General features: G+C 46.1%; 1 protein-coding gene across 1 annotated transcript; it reads right to left on the bottom strand.

The window, feature by feature from the left end:
• Positions 1 to 12,882: 12,882 nt before the first annotated feature.
• Positions 12,883 to 15,599, bottom strand: LOC139570740 (C-reactive protein-like). Its single transcript, XM_071392874.1, has 3 exons — positions 15,474 to 15,599; positions 15,250 to 15,320; positions 12,883 to 13,686 (listed from the first exon to the last, which is right to left on the bottom strand). Exons 1-3 carry the CDS (start codon positions 15,479 to 15,481, stop codon positions 13,055 to 13,057), a joined length of 711 nt encoding a protein of 236 aa, XP_071248975.1. The 5' UTR covers positions 15,482 to 15,599; the 3' UTR covers positions 12,883 to 13,054.
• Between the last annotated feature and the right edge of the window lie 3,369 nt (positions 15,600 to 18,968).

Below are 18,968 nucleotides of genomic sequence, written 5' to 3'. Positions count from 1 at the left end.
TGGAGTCATTTTAAAAATCTGAAATAACACTTGTGTTACATTGTTTGCTTGCTCAGCTGGTTATTCATTTCTCAGTCTCATTGACAAAACATGTTCCTAACACTAGGTACACAACATGACCAAAAGTATGCGGACACCTACTCGTCGAACATCTCATTCCAAAATCATGGGTATTAATATGGAGTTGGTCCCCCCTTTGCTGCTATAACAGCCTCAATTCTTCTGGGAAGGCTTTCCATTAGACGTTGGAACATTGCTGCGGGGACCTTTCAGCCACAAGAGCATTAGTGAGGTCGGGCACTGATGTTGGGCGATTAGGCCTGGCTCACAGACGCTGTTCCAATTCATCCCAAAGTTGTTCGATGGGGTTGAGGTTAGGGCTCTGTGCAGGCCAGTCAAGTTCTTCCACAGCGATCTCTACAAACCATTTCTGTATGGACCTCGCTTTGAGCTGAAACAGTAAAAGGTCTTCCCCAAACTGTTGCCATAAAATTGGAAGCACAGAATCGTCAAGAATGTCATTGTATGCTGTAGCGTTAAGATTTCCCTTCATTTACATAGCCTTTGGGGGGGGGGGGTACTGTCACGCCCTGACCTTAGAGATCCTTTTTATTCTCTATTTTGGTTAGGTCAGGGTGTGACTAGGGTGGGCAATCTATGTGTTCTATTTCTTTGTTGGCCGGGTATGGTTCTCAATCAGAGGCAGCTGTCTATCGCTGTCTCTGATTGGGGATCATACTTAGGCAGCCTGTTTTCCACCTTAGTTTGTGGGATCTTGATTTTGTTAGTTGCTGTATAGCCTGCAGAACTTTACGTTCGTTTTTGGTGTTCATTTTAAATAAAAGTAAGATGTTCGGTCTACTTGCATCAACGAGCGTAACACTAATAGCCTACTGGATATTACGCATGGCAGAAAAACATAAACAGATTTAAGATGTCTTTGGTACATAATTTGTCTAGCCTATACCTTTGAGTGTGGACTGTATTATTATTCATACTTCTATCCATGAGTTTGGGAGAGAAAGTATAGCCCTAGGCGATGCTGTTGGTTCATTGATTGTGCAGGGTGGCTTACAGAGTTAGCCTACAGTTATAATGAATTTGTAGTTGATTTTGAATAGCCTAGTAATAGGGCATTTTTATATTTTCATAATTATTAGGCTGACACATTACCTTTAGCTACAGAATATCTCATCACTCTATGTTTCCCTCTGAAACGGCTCTCGTCGGAATGAGTGGACCAAAGCACAGCGTGAAAGTGTTCATGATTTATTGATCAAAGAAACACTCGAACAAAGTAACAAAACGAAAGCGAAAAGTTCTGTCAGGTAAACAGATACTAAACAGAAAATAACTACCCACAAAACACAGGTGGGAAAAAGGCTGCCTAAGTATGATTCCCAATCAGAGACAACGATAGACAGCTGCCTCTGATTGGGAACCACACTTGGCCAAAAACAAAGAAATAGAAAACATAGAATGCCCACCCCAAATCACACCGCGACCTAACAAAATAGAGAAATAAAATGGCTCTCTAAGGTCAGGGTGTGACAGTACCCCCCCCAAAGGTGCAGACTCCCGGCCGCAAACCTGAACCTATAGGGGAGGGTCCGGGTAGGCATCTACCCTCGGTGGCGGCTCCGGTTTGGGACGTAGCCCCTGCTCCCTACGCTGATCCCACCGCTTCTGTGGAATCTGACCGTGGATTGTCGCCGGAGACTCCGGACCGTGAATCGTTGCTGGAGGAACCGGACCGTGGATCATCGCCGGAGGCTCTGAACTGGGAACCACCACTGGAGGCTCCAGACTGCAGATCGTCACCGGAGGCTCCGGACTGGGAACCCCCGCTGGAGGCTCCGGACTGCAGCTCGTTGCTGGAGGCTCCGGACTGCGGATCGTCGCTGAAGACTCCGGACTGGGGACCGTCGCTGGAGGCTCCGGACTGGGGACCGTCGCTGGAGGCTCCGGACTGGGGACCGTCTCTGGAGGTTCCGGACTGTGGACCGTCTCAGGAGGTTCCGGACTGTGGACTGTCGTTGGAGGTTCCGGACTGTGGACTGTCGTTGGAGGTTCCGGACTGTGGACTGTCGTTGGAGGTTCCGGACTGTGGACCGTCGGTGGAGGTTCCGGACTGTGAAACGTCGCCGGAAGCTCCGGACTGTGAAACGTCGCCGGAAGCTCTGGACTGGGAACTGTCGCCGGAACCTCTGGACTGGGGATGAGCACTGGAGGCCTGATGCGTGGGGTCGGTACAGGTGGCACCGGGCTGGTGACACGCACCTCAGGGCGAGTGCGGGGAGGAGGCACAGGACGTGCTGGACTGTGAAGGCGCGCTGGGGACACAGTGCGTAGAGCCGGCGCAGGATATACTGGACCGTGGAGATGCACTGGAGGTCTGGAGCATAGAGCTGGTACAACGCATCCTGGCTGGATGCTCACTTTAGCCCGGCAAGTGCGAGGCGCTGGCACAGGACGCACTGGGCTGTGAAGGCGCACTGGCGACACAGTGCGTAGAGCCGGCGCAGGATATCCTGGACCGAGGAGGCGTACTGGAGACCAGGAGCGCTGAGCCGTCACAACCCGTCCGGGCTGGATGCTCACTTTCGCACGGCAAGTGCGAGGAGCTGGCACAGAACGTACCGGGCTGTGGATGCGCACTGGAGACACATTGCGTATCTCCGAAAAACATGGTGCCTGACTGGTCCCACGCTCCTCACATTTACATTTTACATTTAAGTCATTTAGCAGACGCTCTTATCCAGAGCGACTGTCTTGCTCCAGACACCAAATCATCCACTCTACCTCATCACTCCCCTCAACTATCTCACAATACTCCTCGCTCCGTCTATCCCAATACTCCTCTTCACTCTCAAACTCGCCCCTCAGCTTCGCCGACCAATCCATGTGCCCCCCCCAAAAATTGTCGGAGTTGGACCTCCTTCGCTGCCTCCGCCTGCTTCCATGGCAGAGTCTTGTCCCCTGCCATAACCTCCTCCCATGTCCATGATGTCCTCCACTCACTTTTCTCCCGGGCCCAGGATCCCTGCTCCTCCTGGCCACGCTGCTTGGTCCTTTGGTGGTGGGATCTTCTGTTACGCTCATTGATGGAAGTAGACTAAGGTGCAGCGTGGTAGGCGAACATCTTACTTTTATTTAAAATTAACACCAAAAAACCAACAAAATACAAAAACGAACGTAAAGTTCTGCAGGCTATACAGCAACTAACAAAATCAAGATCCCACAAACTAAGGTGGAAAACAGGCTGCCTAAGTATGATCCCCAATCAGAGACAACGATAGACAGCTGCCTCTGATTGGGAACCATACCCGGCCAACAAAGAAATAGAACACATAGATTGCCCACCCTAGTCACACCCTGACCTAACCAAAATAGAGAATAAAAAGGATCTCTAAGGTCAGGGCGTGACAATTAGACTGTGTATTGTTTAACGGCACAATCATTATTTTTTTGTGCTCATATATAGGCCTATGCTTATGCATAACCTTTAATATGTGTATGGGTGTTCTACGTTGCAATGTCTTAAATGCTTTGAATTAGTCATCACCTTAGAAAGCGCTGTCCATTTTGTTGTGTTTGGCTTTAAAACAACACCCACAACAACCATGTTTTCCGCTCAGTTTCAACCTGATGTTGAACTTTTTTCTTCAAATTGATCATCACAGTGAGGTCAAAAAATGGAGCCAAACGGTGAGTTATAAAAGCAGGACACTGTTTTGATGATGAGTGTTGGATGTGATTTTTTGATTGCATTTGCAGTGATGTCAGAGTGGTTAGAGGAACAATAGAACATGGATTCCCAGGCCATTAGCCGGTCGTTAGCGAGTTGGGTATTACCAACGCATGTCCAGAGTGCATAATAGGAGATTACCGTGACCCAACGGTCACGTGGAATTTGACTGCGGTCATGACTCATGACTGCCGGCGTGGCGGTAATACGATCACCACCACAACCCTAGGTAACGCACACGTTATTGGTTAAGTTGTATTGTTCGTGTGATCATTGCATTTTTTGTTGTTGTATTGTTTGTATATTGTTGTATTTAAAATTTGTGTGACTTCTCTTGTCTAACAGTGGATTCGTGTTTCGTTACTTTTTTTTATGGACCCTAGGAAGAATAGCTGCTACCTCTGAAAAGATCATGGGAATCCAAATAAACAAATACTTAAATGGCATTACCGCTCAAAGGTCAGCTTCACTGTCAAGTTCAAGGGAAAGCTTTCCCAACCCTTGTCCTTTGATTGTGCAGTTATAGGCCACCAAGCATATCGTGGCCAGTTAAATAAGACATTGTCATTTGAATGTCTGACCCACCCTTAACATACCAGTCTGGTATGATAAAGACTTCAATAGATAGATGTAACAGATCCAAGAGAAATCATATTGAAAAAAAGGGAGGAGCATCGGGACTAGTTGCATTAGGGCTGGGCGATGAGGAAATGTTGGACAGGCAAGGAGGTATGGCTGAGTCAAATAGGAATCCTGACTTAAAGGACACATCACTGCAACGCTGTACTACTCTGTAAACTGGTCATCTCTGTATACCCGTCGCAAAACCAACTGGTTGATGCTTATTTATTGATGCTTATTTATAAAACCCTGTTTGGCCTCACTCCCCTCCAAGGGAGTAGTACACCGCATTGTACGAGATCTTCAGTTTCTTGGCAATTTCTCACATGGATTAGTAGTATTCAGTATTCAGACCCTTTATTCAATACTTTGTTGGAGCACCTTTGGCAGCGATAACAGCCTCGAGTCTTTTTGGGTATGACGCTATAAGTGTGGCAGATCTGTATTTGTGGAGTTTATCCTATTCGTCTCTGCAGATCCTCTCAAGCTCTGTCAGGTTAGATGGGAGCTATGCACAGCTATTTTCAGGTCTCTCCAGAGATGTTAGATCGGGTTCAAGTCTGGGCTCTGGCTGGGCCACTCAAGGACATTCAGAGACTTCTCCCGAAGCCACTCCTGTGTTGTCTTAGCTGTATGCTTAAAGTTGTTCTGTTGGAACGTGAACCTTCACCCCAGTCTGAGGTCCTGAGCGCTCTGCAGCAGAATTTCATCAAGGATATTTCTGTACTTTGCTCTGTTTATCTTTCATTCTATCCTGACTGGTCTCCCAGTCCCTGCCGCTGAAAAACAACCCCACAGCACGATGCTGTTACCACCATGCTTCACCATAGGGATGGTGCCAGATTTCCTCCAGACGTGACTCTTGGTATTCAGGCCAAAGAGTTAAATCTTGGTTTCATTATACCAGACAATCTTGTTTCTCATGATCTGAGAGTCCTTTAGGTGCCTTTTGGAAAACTCCAAGTGGGCTGTCATATGCCTTTTACTGAGGAGTGGCTTCCGTCTGGCCACTCTATTATAAAGGCCTGATTGGTGGAGTGCTGCAGAGATGGTTGTCCTTCTGGAAGGTTCTCCCATCTCCACAGAGGAACTCTAGAGCTCTGTCAGAGTGACCATCGGGTTCTTGGTCACCTCCCTGACCAAAGCCCTTCTCCCCGGATTTCTCAGTTTGGCTGGGTGGCCAGCTCAAGTAAGAGTCTTGAGGCCACTGTGTTATTAAGGACCTTCAATGCTGCAGAAAGTTTTTGGTACCCTTCCCCAGATATTTGCCTTGACACAATCCTGTCTCGGAGCTCTATGGACAATTCCTTCGACCTCATGGCTTGGTTTTTGCTCTGACATACTGTGTCGACTGTGGGACCTTATATAGACAGGTGTGTGCATTTCTAAATCATGTCCAATCATTTTAATTTACCACAGGTAAATCAACAATGATCAATGGAAACAGGATGCACCTGAGCTCAATTTCGAGTCTCATTGCAAATGGGTCTGAATACTTATGTAAATAAGATTATGTATATATATTTATATATATATATATATATATATATATATATATATATATATATATATATATATACAGTGGGGAGAACAAGTATTTGATACACTGCCGATTTTGCAGGTTTTCCTACTTACAAAGCATGTAGAGGTCTGTAATTTTTATCATAGGTACACTTCAACTGTGAGAGACGGAATCTAAAACAAAAATCCAGAAAATCACATTGTATGATTTTTAAGTAATTCATTTGCATTTTATTGCATGACATAAGTATTTGATCACCTACCAACCAGTAAGAATTCCGGCTCTCACAGACCTGTTAGTTTTTCTTTAAGAAGCCCTCCTGTTCTCCACTCATTACCTGTATTAACTGCACCTGTTTGAACTCGTTACCTGTATAAAAGACACCTGTCCACACACTCAATCAAACAGACTCCAACCTCTCCACAATGGCCAAGACCAGAGAGCTGTGTAAGGACATCAAGGATAAAATTGTAGACCTGCACAAGGCTGGGATGGGCTACAGGACAATAGGCAAGCAGCTTGGTGAGAAGGCAACAACTGTTGGCGCAATTATTAGAAAATAGAAGAAAATAGAAGAAGTTCAAGATGATGGTCAATCACCCTCGGTCTGGGGCTCCATGCAAGATCTCACCTCGTGGGGCATCAATGATCATGAGGAAGGTGAGGGAGCAGCCCAGAACTACACGGCAGGACCTGGTCAATGACCTGAAGAGAGCTGGGACCACAGTCTCAAAGAAAACCATTAGTAACACACTACGCCGTCATGGATTAAAATCCTGCAGCGCACACAAGGTCCCCCTGCTCAAGCAGGCGCATGTCCAGGCCCGTCTGAAGTTTGCCAATGACCATCTGGATGATCCAGAGGAGGAATGGGAGAAGGTCATGTGGTCTGATGATTCAAAAATAGAGCTTTTTGGTCTAAACTCCACTCGCCGTGTTTGGAGGAAGAAGAAGGATGAGTACAACCCCAAGAACACCATCCCAACCGTGAAGCATGGAGGTGGAAACATCAGACCGCATTTGGTCCAAGGTGGCTTAGCAGTTCAGACGTCTTTTTCCGTATTGTCGTGTCGTGTCCTGTATATATATATATTTACACCTTTTCTTCGCATATCTTTTATTTATTTTATTATCCAAGAACTCAACTACAAAAGCTTTCCTGCAAAAGCTTTCCTGCAACCCGCTTCACCAATTACAAAAAGTATTACTTACCTCAATCTGAAAATCCATCGTGGAAGCTAGCCAGGGGCTAATTCAGAAGCTAGCCTGAAAGCTAACCAGAAGCTACTCCGATAGCTAGCCAGAAGCTAATCTGTAGCTGCCCCGAAATTAGCCGGTTTGCTGGCTAGCGTTGGTGTTTCAGCTGCCCACGTTTTGTGGTCATCAGCTATTCCTTTAGCTCGATAATCTACCGGCACTTTTGTGCAACGCGACTCGGACCGGAGCATTCCGGGACTTTTTTTATTTTTCTCTCAGTTTCCCCGGATTCCAGCCGCAGGCTCTGGACACCTGCACCTTGATTTCGCAGCTAGCTAGCTGCATACCGTGTGACTATTGGCTTACGTCGACCCCGGAGCAAACTCAAATCATGCTGGAGCTAGCCAGCTAAGGAGTTCCATCACCATCCGGACCCGTTTCTTTTGTTGCTGCTGCAGATACGGAACCCCACCGGGCCTTCACGACTGACTGCCGCGACTGACTGCCGACGTTATCTGCCCGAGGGATTTATCCAACCGGCACCTCCGTCCCGACGTTACCTGAACGCTCATCTGAGGCCCGCTAATCGTTAGCTGTCTTATCGGCTGCTATCTGAACAAAACCCCACTACACGGAACCTACCGACGGAAACGCACGAGGTATCTACAAACAGACCTCCATCCTATGCTGCTACCGATAGCCATATACCTGGCCAGCTGTCTGGATCGCCACGACCCCAACCAACCTCTACTCACTGGACCCTTATTGATCACTCGATTAAGCATGCCTCTCCTTAATGTAAATATGCCTTGTCCATTGCTGTTCTGGTTAGTGTTTATTGGCTTATTTCACTGTAGAGATTCTAGCCCTGCTCTCTATACCATATCCAACCTCTCAGTTCCACCACCCACATATGCGATGACATCACCTGGTTTCAATGATGTTTCTAGAGACAAGATCTCTCTCATCATCACTCAATACCTAGGTTTACCTCCACTGTATTCACATCCTACCATACCTTTGTCTGTACATTATTCCTTTAAACTATTTTATCGCCCCCAGAAACTTCCTTTTACTCTCTACTCTAGTAGCTCTAGGCGACCAATTCTCATAGCTTTTAGCCGTACCCTTATCCTACTCCTCCTCTGTTCCTCTGGTGATGTAGAGGTGAATCCAGGCCCTGCAGTACCTGGCTCCACTCCTATTCCCCAGGCGCTCTCTTTTGATGACTTCTGTAACCGTAATAGCCTTGGCTTCATGCATGTTAACATTAGAAGCCTCCTCCCTAAGTTTGTTTTGTTCACTGCTTTAGCACACTCTGCCAACCCGGATGTCTTAGCCGTGTCTGAATCCTGGCTTAGAAAGACCACCAAAAATTCAGACATTTTCATCCCCAATTACAAGATTTTCAGACAAGATAGAACGGCCAAAGGGGGCGGTGTTGCAATCTACTGCAAAGACTGCCTGCAGAGTTCTGTTATACTATCCAGGTCTGTTCCCAAACAATTTGAACTTCTACTTTTAAAAATCCACCTCTCTAAAAACAAGTCTCTCACCGTTGCCGCCTGCTATAGACCACCCTCTGCCCCCAGCTGTGCTCTGGACACTATATGTGAACTGATTGCCCCCCATCTATCTTCAGAGCTCGTGCTGCTAGGCGACCTAAATTTGAACATGCTCAACACCCCAGCCACCCTACAATCTAAGCTTGATGCCCTCAATCTCACACAAATTATCAATGAACCTACCAGGTACCACCCCAATTCCGTAAACACGGGTACCCTCATAGATATCATCCTAACAAACTTGCCCTCCAAATACACCTCTGCTGTTTTCAACCAAGATCTCAGCGATCACTGCCTCATTGCCTGCATCCGTAATGGGTCAGCGGTCAAACGACCTCCACTCATCACTGTCAAACGCTCCCTGAAACACTTCAGCGAGCAGGCCTTTCTAATCGACCTGGCCGGGGTATCCTGGAAGGATATTGATCTCATCCCGTCAGTAGAGGATGCCTGGTCATTTTTTAAAAATGCCTTCCTCACCATCTTGAATAAGCATGCCCCATTCAAGAAATTTAGAACCAGGAACAGATATAGCCCTTGGTTCTCTCCTGACCTGACTGCCCTTAACCAACAGAAAAACATCCTATGGCGTTCTGCATTAGCATCGAACAGCCCCCGTGATATGCAACTTTTCAGGGAAGCCAGAAACCAATATACACAGGCAGTTAGAACAGCCAAGGCTAGCTTTTTCAAGCAGAAATTTGCTTCCTGCAACACAAATTCAAAAAAGTTCTGGGACACCGTAAAGTCCATGGAGAATAAGAACACCTCCTCCCAGCTTCCAACCGCTCTGAAGATAGGAAACACTGTCACCACCGACAAATCCACTATAATTGAGAATTTCAATAAGCATTTTTCTACGGCTGGCCATGCTTTCCACCTGGCTGCCCCTACCCCGGACAACAGCACTGCCCTCCCCTCTGCTACTCGCCCAAGCCTTCCCCATTTCTCTTTCTCCCAAATACAGTCAGCTGATGTTCTTAATGAGCTGCAAAATCTGGACCCTTACAAATCAGCCGGGCTAGATAATCTGGACCCTCTCTTTCTAAAACTATCTGCTGAAATTGTTGCCACCCCTATTACTAGCCTCTTCAACCTCTCTTTCGTGTCGTCTGAGATCCCCAAAGATTGGAAAGCAGCTGCGGTTATCCCCCTCTTCAAAGGGGGGGACACCCTTGACCCTAACTGCTACAGACCTATATCTATCCTACCCTGCCTTTCTAAGGTCTTCGAAAGCCAAGTCAACAAACAGATTACCGACCATTTCGAATCACACCACACCTTCTCCGCTATGCAATCTGGTTTCAGAGCTGGTCATGGGTGCACCTCAGCCACGCTCAAGGTCATAAACGATATCGTAACCGCCATCGATAGGAAACAATACTGTGCAGCCGTATTCATTGACCTGGCCAAGGCTTTTGACTCTGTCAATCACCACATCCTCATTGGCAGACTCGACAGCCTTGGCTTCTCTAATGATTGCCTCGCCTGGTTCACCAACTACTTCTCTGATCGAGTTCAGTGTGTCAAATCGGAGGGTCTGTTGTCCGGGCCTCTGGCAGTCTCTATGGGGGTGCCACAGGGTTCAATTCTTGGACCGACTCTCTTCTCTGTTTACATCAATGATGTCGCTCTTGCTGCTGGTGATTCTCTGATCCACCTCTACGCAGACGACACTATTCTGTATACTTCTGGCCCTTCTTTTGACACTGTGTTAACAACCCTCCAGGCGAGCTTCAATGCCATACAACTCTCCTTCCGTGGCCTCCAACTGCTCTTAAATACAAGTAAAACCAAATGCATGCTCTTCAACCGATCGCTGCCTGCTCCTGCCCGCCTGTCCAACATCACTACTTTGGACGGCTCTGACTTAGAATATGTGGACCACTACAAATACCTAGGTGTCTGGTTAGACTGTAAACTCTCCTTCCAGACCCACATCAAACATCTCCAATCCAAAGTCAAATCTAGAATTGGCTTCCTATTCCGCAACAAAGCATCCTTTACTCATGCTGCCAAACATACCCTTGTAAAACTGACCATCCTACCAATCCTCGACTTCGGTGATGTCATTTACAAAATAGCCTCCAAAACCCTACTCAATAAATTGGATGCAGTCTATCACAGTGCCATCCGTTTTGTCACCAAAGCCCCATATACTACCCACCACTGCGACCTGTACACTCTCGTTGGCTGGCCCTCGCTTCATACTCGTCGCCAAACCCACTGGTTCCAGGTCATCTACAAGACCCTGCTAGGTAAAGTCCCCCCTTATCTCAGCTCGCTGGTCACCATAGCAGCACCTACCTGTAGCACGCGCTCCAGCAGGTATATCTCTCTAGTCACCCCCAAAACCAATTCTTCCTTTGGACGCCTCTCCTTCCAGTTCTCTGCTGCCAATGACTGGAACGAACTACAAAAATCTCTGAAACTGGAAACACCTATCTCCCTCACTAGCTTTAAGCACCAGCTGTCAGAGCAGCTCATAGATTACTGCACCTGTACATAACCCATCTACAATTTAGCCCAAACAACTACCTCTTTACCTACTGTATTTATTTATTAATTTATTTTGCTCCTTTGCACCCCATTATTTCTGTCTCTACTTTGCACTTTCTTCCACTGCAAACCAACCATTCCAGTGTTTTTTTAGTTTTTATTTTACTTGCTGTGTTGTACTCACTTCGCCTCCATGGCCTTTTTATATTTTTATTTATTTATACATATATTTGTTTGCCTTCACCTCCCTTATCTCACCTCACTTGCTCACATTGTATATAGACTTATTTTTTTTCACTGTATTATTGACTATATGTTTGTTTTACTCCATGTGTAACTATGTGTTGTTGTATGTGTCGAACTGCTTTGCTTTATCTTGGCCAGGTCGCAATTGTAAATGAGAACGTGTTCTCAATTTGCCTACCTGGTTAAATAAAGGTTAAATAAAAATAAAAAATAAAAATTCTTTGGGGATGCTTTTCTGCAAAGGGGACAGGACGACTGCACCGTATTGAGGGGAGGATGGATGGGGCCATGTATTGCGAGATCTTAGCCAACAACCTCCTTCCCTCAGTAAGAGCATTGATGATGGGTCGTGGCTGGGTCTTCCAGCATGACAACGACCCGAAACACACAGCCAGGGCAACTAAGGAGTGGCTCCGTAAGAAGTATCTCAAGGTCCTGGAGTGGCCTAGCCAGTCTCCAGACCTGAACCCAATAGAAAATCTTTGGAGGGAGCTGAAAGTCCGTATTGCCCAGCGACAGCCCCGAAACCTGAAGGATCTGGAGAAGGTCTGAAATGAATTACTTAAAAATCATACAATGTGATTTTCTGGATTTTTGTTTTAGATTCCGTCTCTCACAGTTGAAGTGTACCTATGATACAAATTACAGACCTCTACATGCTTTGTAAGTAGAAAAACCTGCAAAATTGGCAGTGTATCAAATACTTGTTCTCCCCACTGTATATGTATAAATAAATGTGCAAAACAAATCTGAAAACCTGTTTACACTATGTCATTACGGGGTATTTTGTGTAGGTTGCTGATGTTTATTTATTTAGTACATTTCAGAATAACTGGTCTGAATTATTTCCGAAGGCTCTGTATGTTTTTTGATATTTTCCTTTATTATTTAGAGAGAGCTAATGCAAGACTTGACTCTCACACAGTCACATGTAGGGCGCGTTCCTCTGTCCAGGCGTTGCTGACGCATGCCACATCTTAAAACGCCTGGATAGGTATTTTACATCAAATGTTACAGCAATCTGGTGCCCGATGACACAGTCAATTACGTGGCACGAAACTATTGGTTGATGCACGCAACGTCTGAGCAGGGGAAAGCGACCTACAATGTGGTAGCTACAGGACCAAAGCAACAGAGAAGTTTAGCCTCACTTCATGCGTTTCTGAGTCAACCTTTAGGTCTTTAAAGCTAGAATCCTTTTAACACTAACAAAGCGGTCACCCCACCTCTGATTTGGTTAAAAGCTGATGGGCCTGGAGAACTGTAACCACTCTCAAATTCATAGACAGAGCTATGAATGCAGAGCTATGAATGCAGAGCTATGAATGCAGAGCTATGAATGCAGAGCTATGAATGCAGAGCTATGAATGCAGAGCTATGAATGCAGAGCTATGCATGCAAGGACTGACGATCCATGATATCAGCGTTATAGATTTTGTTTATTTATATTTTATGTCACTAATGAGTCATGAGCAGAGAAAATCTAAAATCAAGGATTTATTGATTTGATTCACGACATAAACAACAGTATGACACAGCAGAACAACAAACATGCATCTTATGTTACATTTTCTACTTGTAAATGTGTGTTCAGTAAATTTTCAGGAACCAAGAAAATATATAAGAATGGTGATCACATCTGAGCAATTTTTTTTGCTAATAATTATAACATTCACTTCTAAATTCACTTTTCTCTATGAACACTTTTCCCTCAATAGTGAACTGCAATTCTTTCCAGTTGAGAATATTTCCTGGAGTAAATCTATTCAACTCCATATACAATTGTATTTCACAGGGAGAGATGACACTGTCCCAGAAGTGGACGTCGGTAACATCCCCCACAAAGGATTGTGAGGCATCAAAACCTCCGCCATAACTGTCTTGCTCTTGAACTAACATTATACTCGGTGTGCCAGTTACAGCTGTATCAGGATTAAGAATCCTCCGTGCACTTCGCTTCCCATTAACCCACAGCTGGGTCAGTCCAGTTTTAGAGTCCCAGGTCCAACAGATGGAGATCCATTCATTTTTTAAATCTGGCAAACTGAAGAAATCCAGTGAATCTCCCTTGATATGCACTCGGTACACACCCATGGAGCGTTTGTACAACAACAAATCATTGCTTTGAGACTGGGTTGCCAGAGAAAAAAGGGACTGGCTTCGGTCTAGCTCAGAGTTGAACCTCTGACACATGGTCATAGCCAAAATGGGCTTTGAGACGTTGGCGTGGAGCTTTACATGTGAGGTGCTTGTCGTCATTGGGATTACGAACACTTTACCTGAGAGATCTGTAGGACATGTAGAGAGTCAAACTCACCATTAAATAATGTTAAAACAAACCTGCAAGTCAATCCAATGCGAGTTAATAGTCACAATATTGAAAATGTTAAGGCTTTACGTCCAAATCATCTAACATGTATTGTGTAGCTCGATGAAGTTACTTATAGGTTATTTGGACATGAAGGGCAAACATTTTAATATCGGGTCTATTGATTTGCATCGGATGTGTGCCATAAATGCAAAAAAGTTAGCATTTGGTAACTGCAGACCTGGGCAGAAAATAGTTGTATTTTGTAGTTTATTTGTAAATACAAACTTTTCAAATACTTGAGGTAAAAAAAAATACAGGTCTCAGCAAAAAAAAATTGAATACCTCTCATAAAACCAAATAATATTCGAAGGTATTTGAATATGTGCCAGTTATATGAAAACAAAATAAAACATTATTTAATGGCTGCCAAATATTTGATGAAGAACCAAAAAACTACAACAGTTAGTTGAACTAGTCTAAATATATGATCATAAGCACATGGGTTGGAGAGCTTTTAGATATGCATCTTAAAATGACTAATAATTATATTTTCATAAAGAGGTAATAAGGTAATACAGTATAACCTGACATCAAGTTCCAATACATGTGTAGTAACTTTATGATTGTTACAATAGCAACAGTGTTGTTACATAGGACATTGGAAATTGCTTTAGAAATCCATAATGGAATTATTACATAAGTGGAATAAGGAACAGTCACTATTTCTCATAGTTACAAAGATTCTCAGCTCATTGCTATGCAATTACCAAAGTATTACGTATCAACATGCTAATATAAAAGGTTGCTCCAAAAGTAGTTCCAGTTTTATTACACAGGCACAAGAACAGTTTCATGTTATTGAGAATACTCACAGTAACAAAATATGTCTATTACGTGTCGAAAGGAAACTAAATATCCCAAAACGGTCTTCTTGAATCGCCTACAGCCAAGGTATAGGTGGAAAATCCTGTTAGTTTGTCTTCTGAATAAACTATCCCTTTAAAGTTGGTATAGTGTGTTGTTGAAACAAGAACACACCCTCAGATGACAAAGGGGTTCCAAGTTGCTTTTGCTAAGCTTCCAACTTGCTGTTTGCAAATGGCTTTGAATTGAACCTTTAACCTTTCAGTGGCATGTTGAAAGAGTCATACAGTACAGTAGTTGACTATAACAACTCATTTATACTTACTGTATCTGTACAAAACATCATTTGTTAATTGGTTTGATTTGATTATTTACACCTGAGGCAATGGACATTCAGGAGAATGGACATTTACAAAATGTTCAGATAGAAATGTATTGTGTAGATCAAATATGACTGTCCGATTGAAGATTGGAATAGTATAGGAGATTGTATGTGCTCTATTTAATATATTTCTATCTTCAACATGCAGTTCCAGTTCCATTAGTTGAAGGCAGCCAATCCAATAGTTTTAGAAAAGTGGTCACTTCCTGAGATCTGTACTCAAATACCTGTTTTAAGTAGTTGCATAGACTGTTAGCAGGGTAAGAATAAAATCTCTCTCAAAGAAACTCTCACCTTGAAGTTCACCATAACAGCCATAGATCAGGGCCAGCAAAAACGCCAGCTTCGCCGTTAGATTGAGTGCACTGTAGAAAGAGAACAACAAATCACTGAAAGTATCACACCTACTATTATTAAATCAGCCATCAAGAACCCTTCTGAGTTCTTTGCAATTTTTTAAAATAAATTATGCTGAATTGACTGTGGAGTTCACAAAAGTCATTGGGATTAAAAATTACTTCTCCATATTTTTGGGAATCCTGACGAAGGGAAGCAAACCAGTTTCACCTGAAACCTCTGTTTTCCTCTTTTTAAATCAACGGTTGGCAGGGGTGTAATGATTACTGACCAATGGGGAAGAATACATACAACTCCCACTCGGGACATCAGTGTCATTTCAGGGGAATTTGAATGGGGTTGTTAATGTTTATCGGTCAGATTGAATCAAACCTGCAAGGTTATTCATCTCTGTTTACACATCAACCTGTGCAGACACACACTGGGAAAAAGTCAATAAAGACATCATGCTTTTTCTTTCATTCTCCTCTGAAAATAACAAACTTTGCACTTTGCACAGAGTTCATCTGAATACACATTCTAAAATAAAGACAGAAAGTTGGAATGAGATAGTATTGCACTATTATTTTCAGAGCTTCTTATGTTTTCTTTCTGGCCTCAAACATATTCACTTAATTCACCGGAATACTGATTTGTACAATGACTTTTAGAGTGAAAGGTGCCATGTACATGAAATTATGACTATTGTCATTATAATTTATAAAACACAACATTATCAATACCTGGTGAATGATTCTTGCTTTTGTTTTGCTAGCAGCTAATTAACTTATCTCATTGAACACTTTTTCACCAGGAGTGAACTCCAATGCTTACCAGTTGAGAATACTTGTAAGTAACACTGTAACAAGTATTGTAATAACTCATAGTTATACTGCCATAACAACATGTAACTGGTGGTAATTGCAAACTGTAATTACAGAGGTTTAACAATGAATAAGAAGCTAAAACAGCTTCTATCCACTGGCCATGAGGCTTTTAAATTGCAACTAGTGCTCTCCTTCACACCTACGCTGCTGCTAAAATTATTATTGATTAGATGTGTCACTAACACTACGCTGATGTTCATTGATTATTGATTGCCATTATGATTAGTATCTATATATGTATCCTGCTACTGGTCACCATTACTCCTGTTTACATGTACATATTACCATTAGTATATTACTATAAGTATTTAAATGTTCCTGCTACCAGTCAGTTTTCAGCCCTGTTTACAAGTATATCCACCAATCACGCTTACACTGACTGTCACGTTCTGACCTTTATTTTCCCTTGTTTTGTCTTTATTTAGTATGGTCAGGGCGTGAGTTGGGGTGGGCAGTCTATGTTATTTGTTTCTATGTTTAGGTTTGTTCATTTAGCCTGATATGGTTCTCAATCAGAGTCAGGTGTTTTGCATTGTCTCTGATTGGGAGCCATATATAGGTTGCCTGTTTTCACTGTTGGTTTGTGGGTGTTTGTCTTCCGTGTCAGTGTTTGTCGCCACACGGTACTGTTTCGGTTCATTCACATTTGTTATTTTGTTATTTGTGTAGTGTTCAGTTTATATTATTAAAACATGGACACTTACCACTCTGCGTATTGGTCCTCCGATCCTTCTCGCCTCTCCTCGTCAGATGAGGAGGAAGAGATAGACAGCCGTTACAGCCACCAACCAAGGACCAAGCAGAGTGGTAAAGGACAGCGGCAGCAGCGGCAGAAGACACAGGACTCATGGACTTGGGAGGAGATTCTGGACGGCAAGGGACCCTGGGCTCAGCCAGGGGAATATCGCCGTCCCAAAGCAGAGTTGGAGGCAGCGAAGGCAGAGAGGCGCCGGTATGAGAGAGGCGAAGGCAGAGGCAGAGAGGCGCCGCAGCGCAGCGACGCGGTTGGAAGCCCGAGAGTCAGCCCCAAAAATTTCTTGGGGGCGGCACACGGGGAGTGTGGCTAAGCCAGGTAGGAGACCTGAGCCAACTCCCCGTGCTTACCGTGGAGTGAGAGGGCGTCGTACTGGTCAGGCACCGTGTTATGCGGTGGAGCGCACGGTGTCCCCAGTACGCGTGCTTAGCCCAGTGCGGACTATTCCACCTCGCCGCACTAGCCGGGCTAGGTTGGGCATCGAGCCGGGTGCCATGAAGCCGGCTCAACGCATCTGGTCTCCAGTGCGTCTCCTCGGGCCGGCGTACATGGCACCAGCCTTACGCATGGTGTCCCCGGTTCGCCAGCATAGCCCAGTGCGGGCTATTCCACCTCGCCGCACTGGCAGGGCTACGGGGAACATTCAACCAGGTAAGGTTGGGCAGGCTCGGTGCTCAAGAGCTCCTGTACTCCTTCACGGTCCGGTATATCCGGTGCCACCTCCACGTACCAGTCCTCTGGTGGCAGCCCCCCGCACCAGGCTGTCCCTCCGGTTTCCCTCTACAGTTGCTCCCGCCTGTCCAGGGCTGCCAGAGCCTTCCTCTTCTCCAGCGCAGTCAGAGTCTCCCGTCTGTCCTGAGCCGCCAGAGTCTCCCGTCTGTCCTGAGCCGTCTGAGCTGCCCCGTCTGTCCAGCGCCGTCTGAGCTGCCCGTCTTAGCCAGCGCCGTCTGAGCTGCCCGTCTGCCCAGCGCCGTCTGAGCTGCCCGTCTGCCCAGCGCCGTCTGAGCTGCCCGTCTGCCCAGCATCGTCTGAGCTGCCCGTCTGCCCAGCGTCGTCTGAGCTGCCCGTCTGCGCAGCGCCGTCTGAGCTGCCCATCTGTCCAGCGCCGTCTGAGCTGTCAGTCAGGAGCCGCCAGAGCCGTCAGTCAGCCAGGACCTTCCAGAGCCGCTAGCAAGCCAGGAGCTGCCAGAGCCGTCAGTCAGCCAGGAGCTGCCAGAGCCGTCAGTCAGCCGGGATCTGCCAGAGCCGTCAGTCAGCCGGGACCTGCCAGAGCCGTCAGTCAGCCGGGACCTGCCAGAGCCGTCAGTCAGCCGGGACCTGCCAGAGCCGTCAGTCAGCCGGGACCTGCCAGAGCCGTCAGTCAGCCGGGACCTGCCAGAGCCGTCAGTCAGCCGGGACCTGCCAGAGCCGTCAGTCAGCCGGGACCTGCCAGAACCGTCAGTCAGCCGGGCCCTGCCAGAGCCGTCAGTCAGCCGGGCCCTGCCAGAGCCGTCAGTCAGCCGGGACCTGCGAGAGCCGTCAGTCAGCCGGGACCTGCCAGAGTTGTCAGTCAGCCGGGACCTGCCAGAGTCGTCAGTCAGCCAAGAGCTGCCAGAGCCGTCAGCCAGCCACGATCTGACAGAGTCGTCCTTCATTCCGGAGCTGCCGGAGTCCCCCGCCTGTCCGGAGCTGCCAGAGTTGTCCTTCACTCCGGTGCTGCCGGAATCTCCCGTCCATTCGGGACCCATGGCTAGGGTTCCCAGGCCAAGGTCGGCGGCGAGGATCGCTGCTCATAAGAGGCCACGGGGGCGATTAAGGAGGCGGACAAAAACAATGGTGAAGTGGGGTCCACATCGCACTGGAGACCAGATGCGTTGAGCCGGCTTCATGGCACCCAGCTCGATGCCCAACCTAGCCCGGTCCACATCCCGCGCCAGAGCCGCCACCGCGGACAGACGCCCACCCAGACCCTCCCCTATAGTTTTGGTTTTGCGGCCGGAGTCCGCACCTTTGGGGGGGGGTGGGGGGGAACTGTCACGTTCTGACCTTTATTTTCC

This window comes from Salvelinus alpinus, chromosome 3 (genome assembly GCF_045679555.1).
Source record: "Salvelinus alpinus chromosome 3, SLU_Salpinus.1, whole genome shotgun sequence".
NCBI classification, from domain to species: Eukaryota; Metazoa; Chordata; class Actinopteri; order Salmoniformes; family Salmonidae; genus Salvelinus; species Salvelinus alpinus.
The sequence above is the reverse complement of the archived record's forward strand: the minus strand, read 5'-3'. Positions and strand labels throughout refer to the sequence as shown.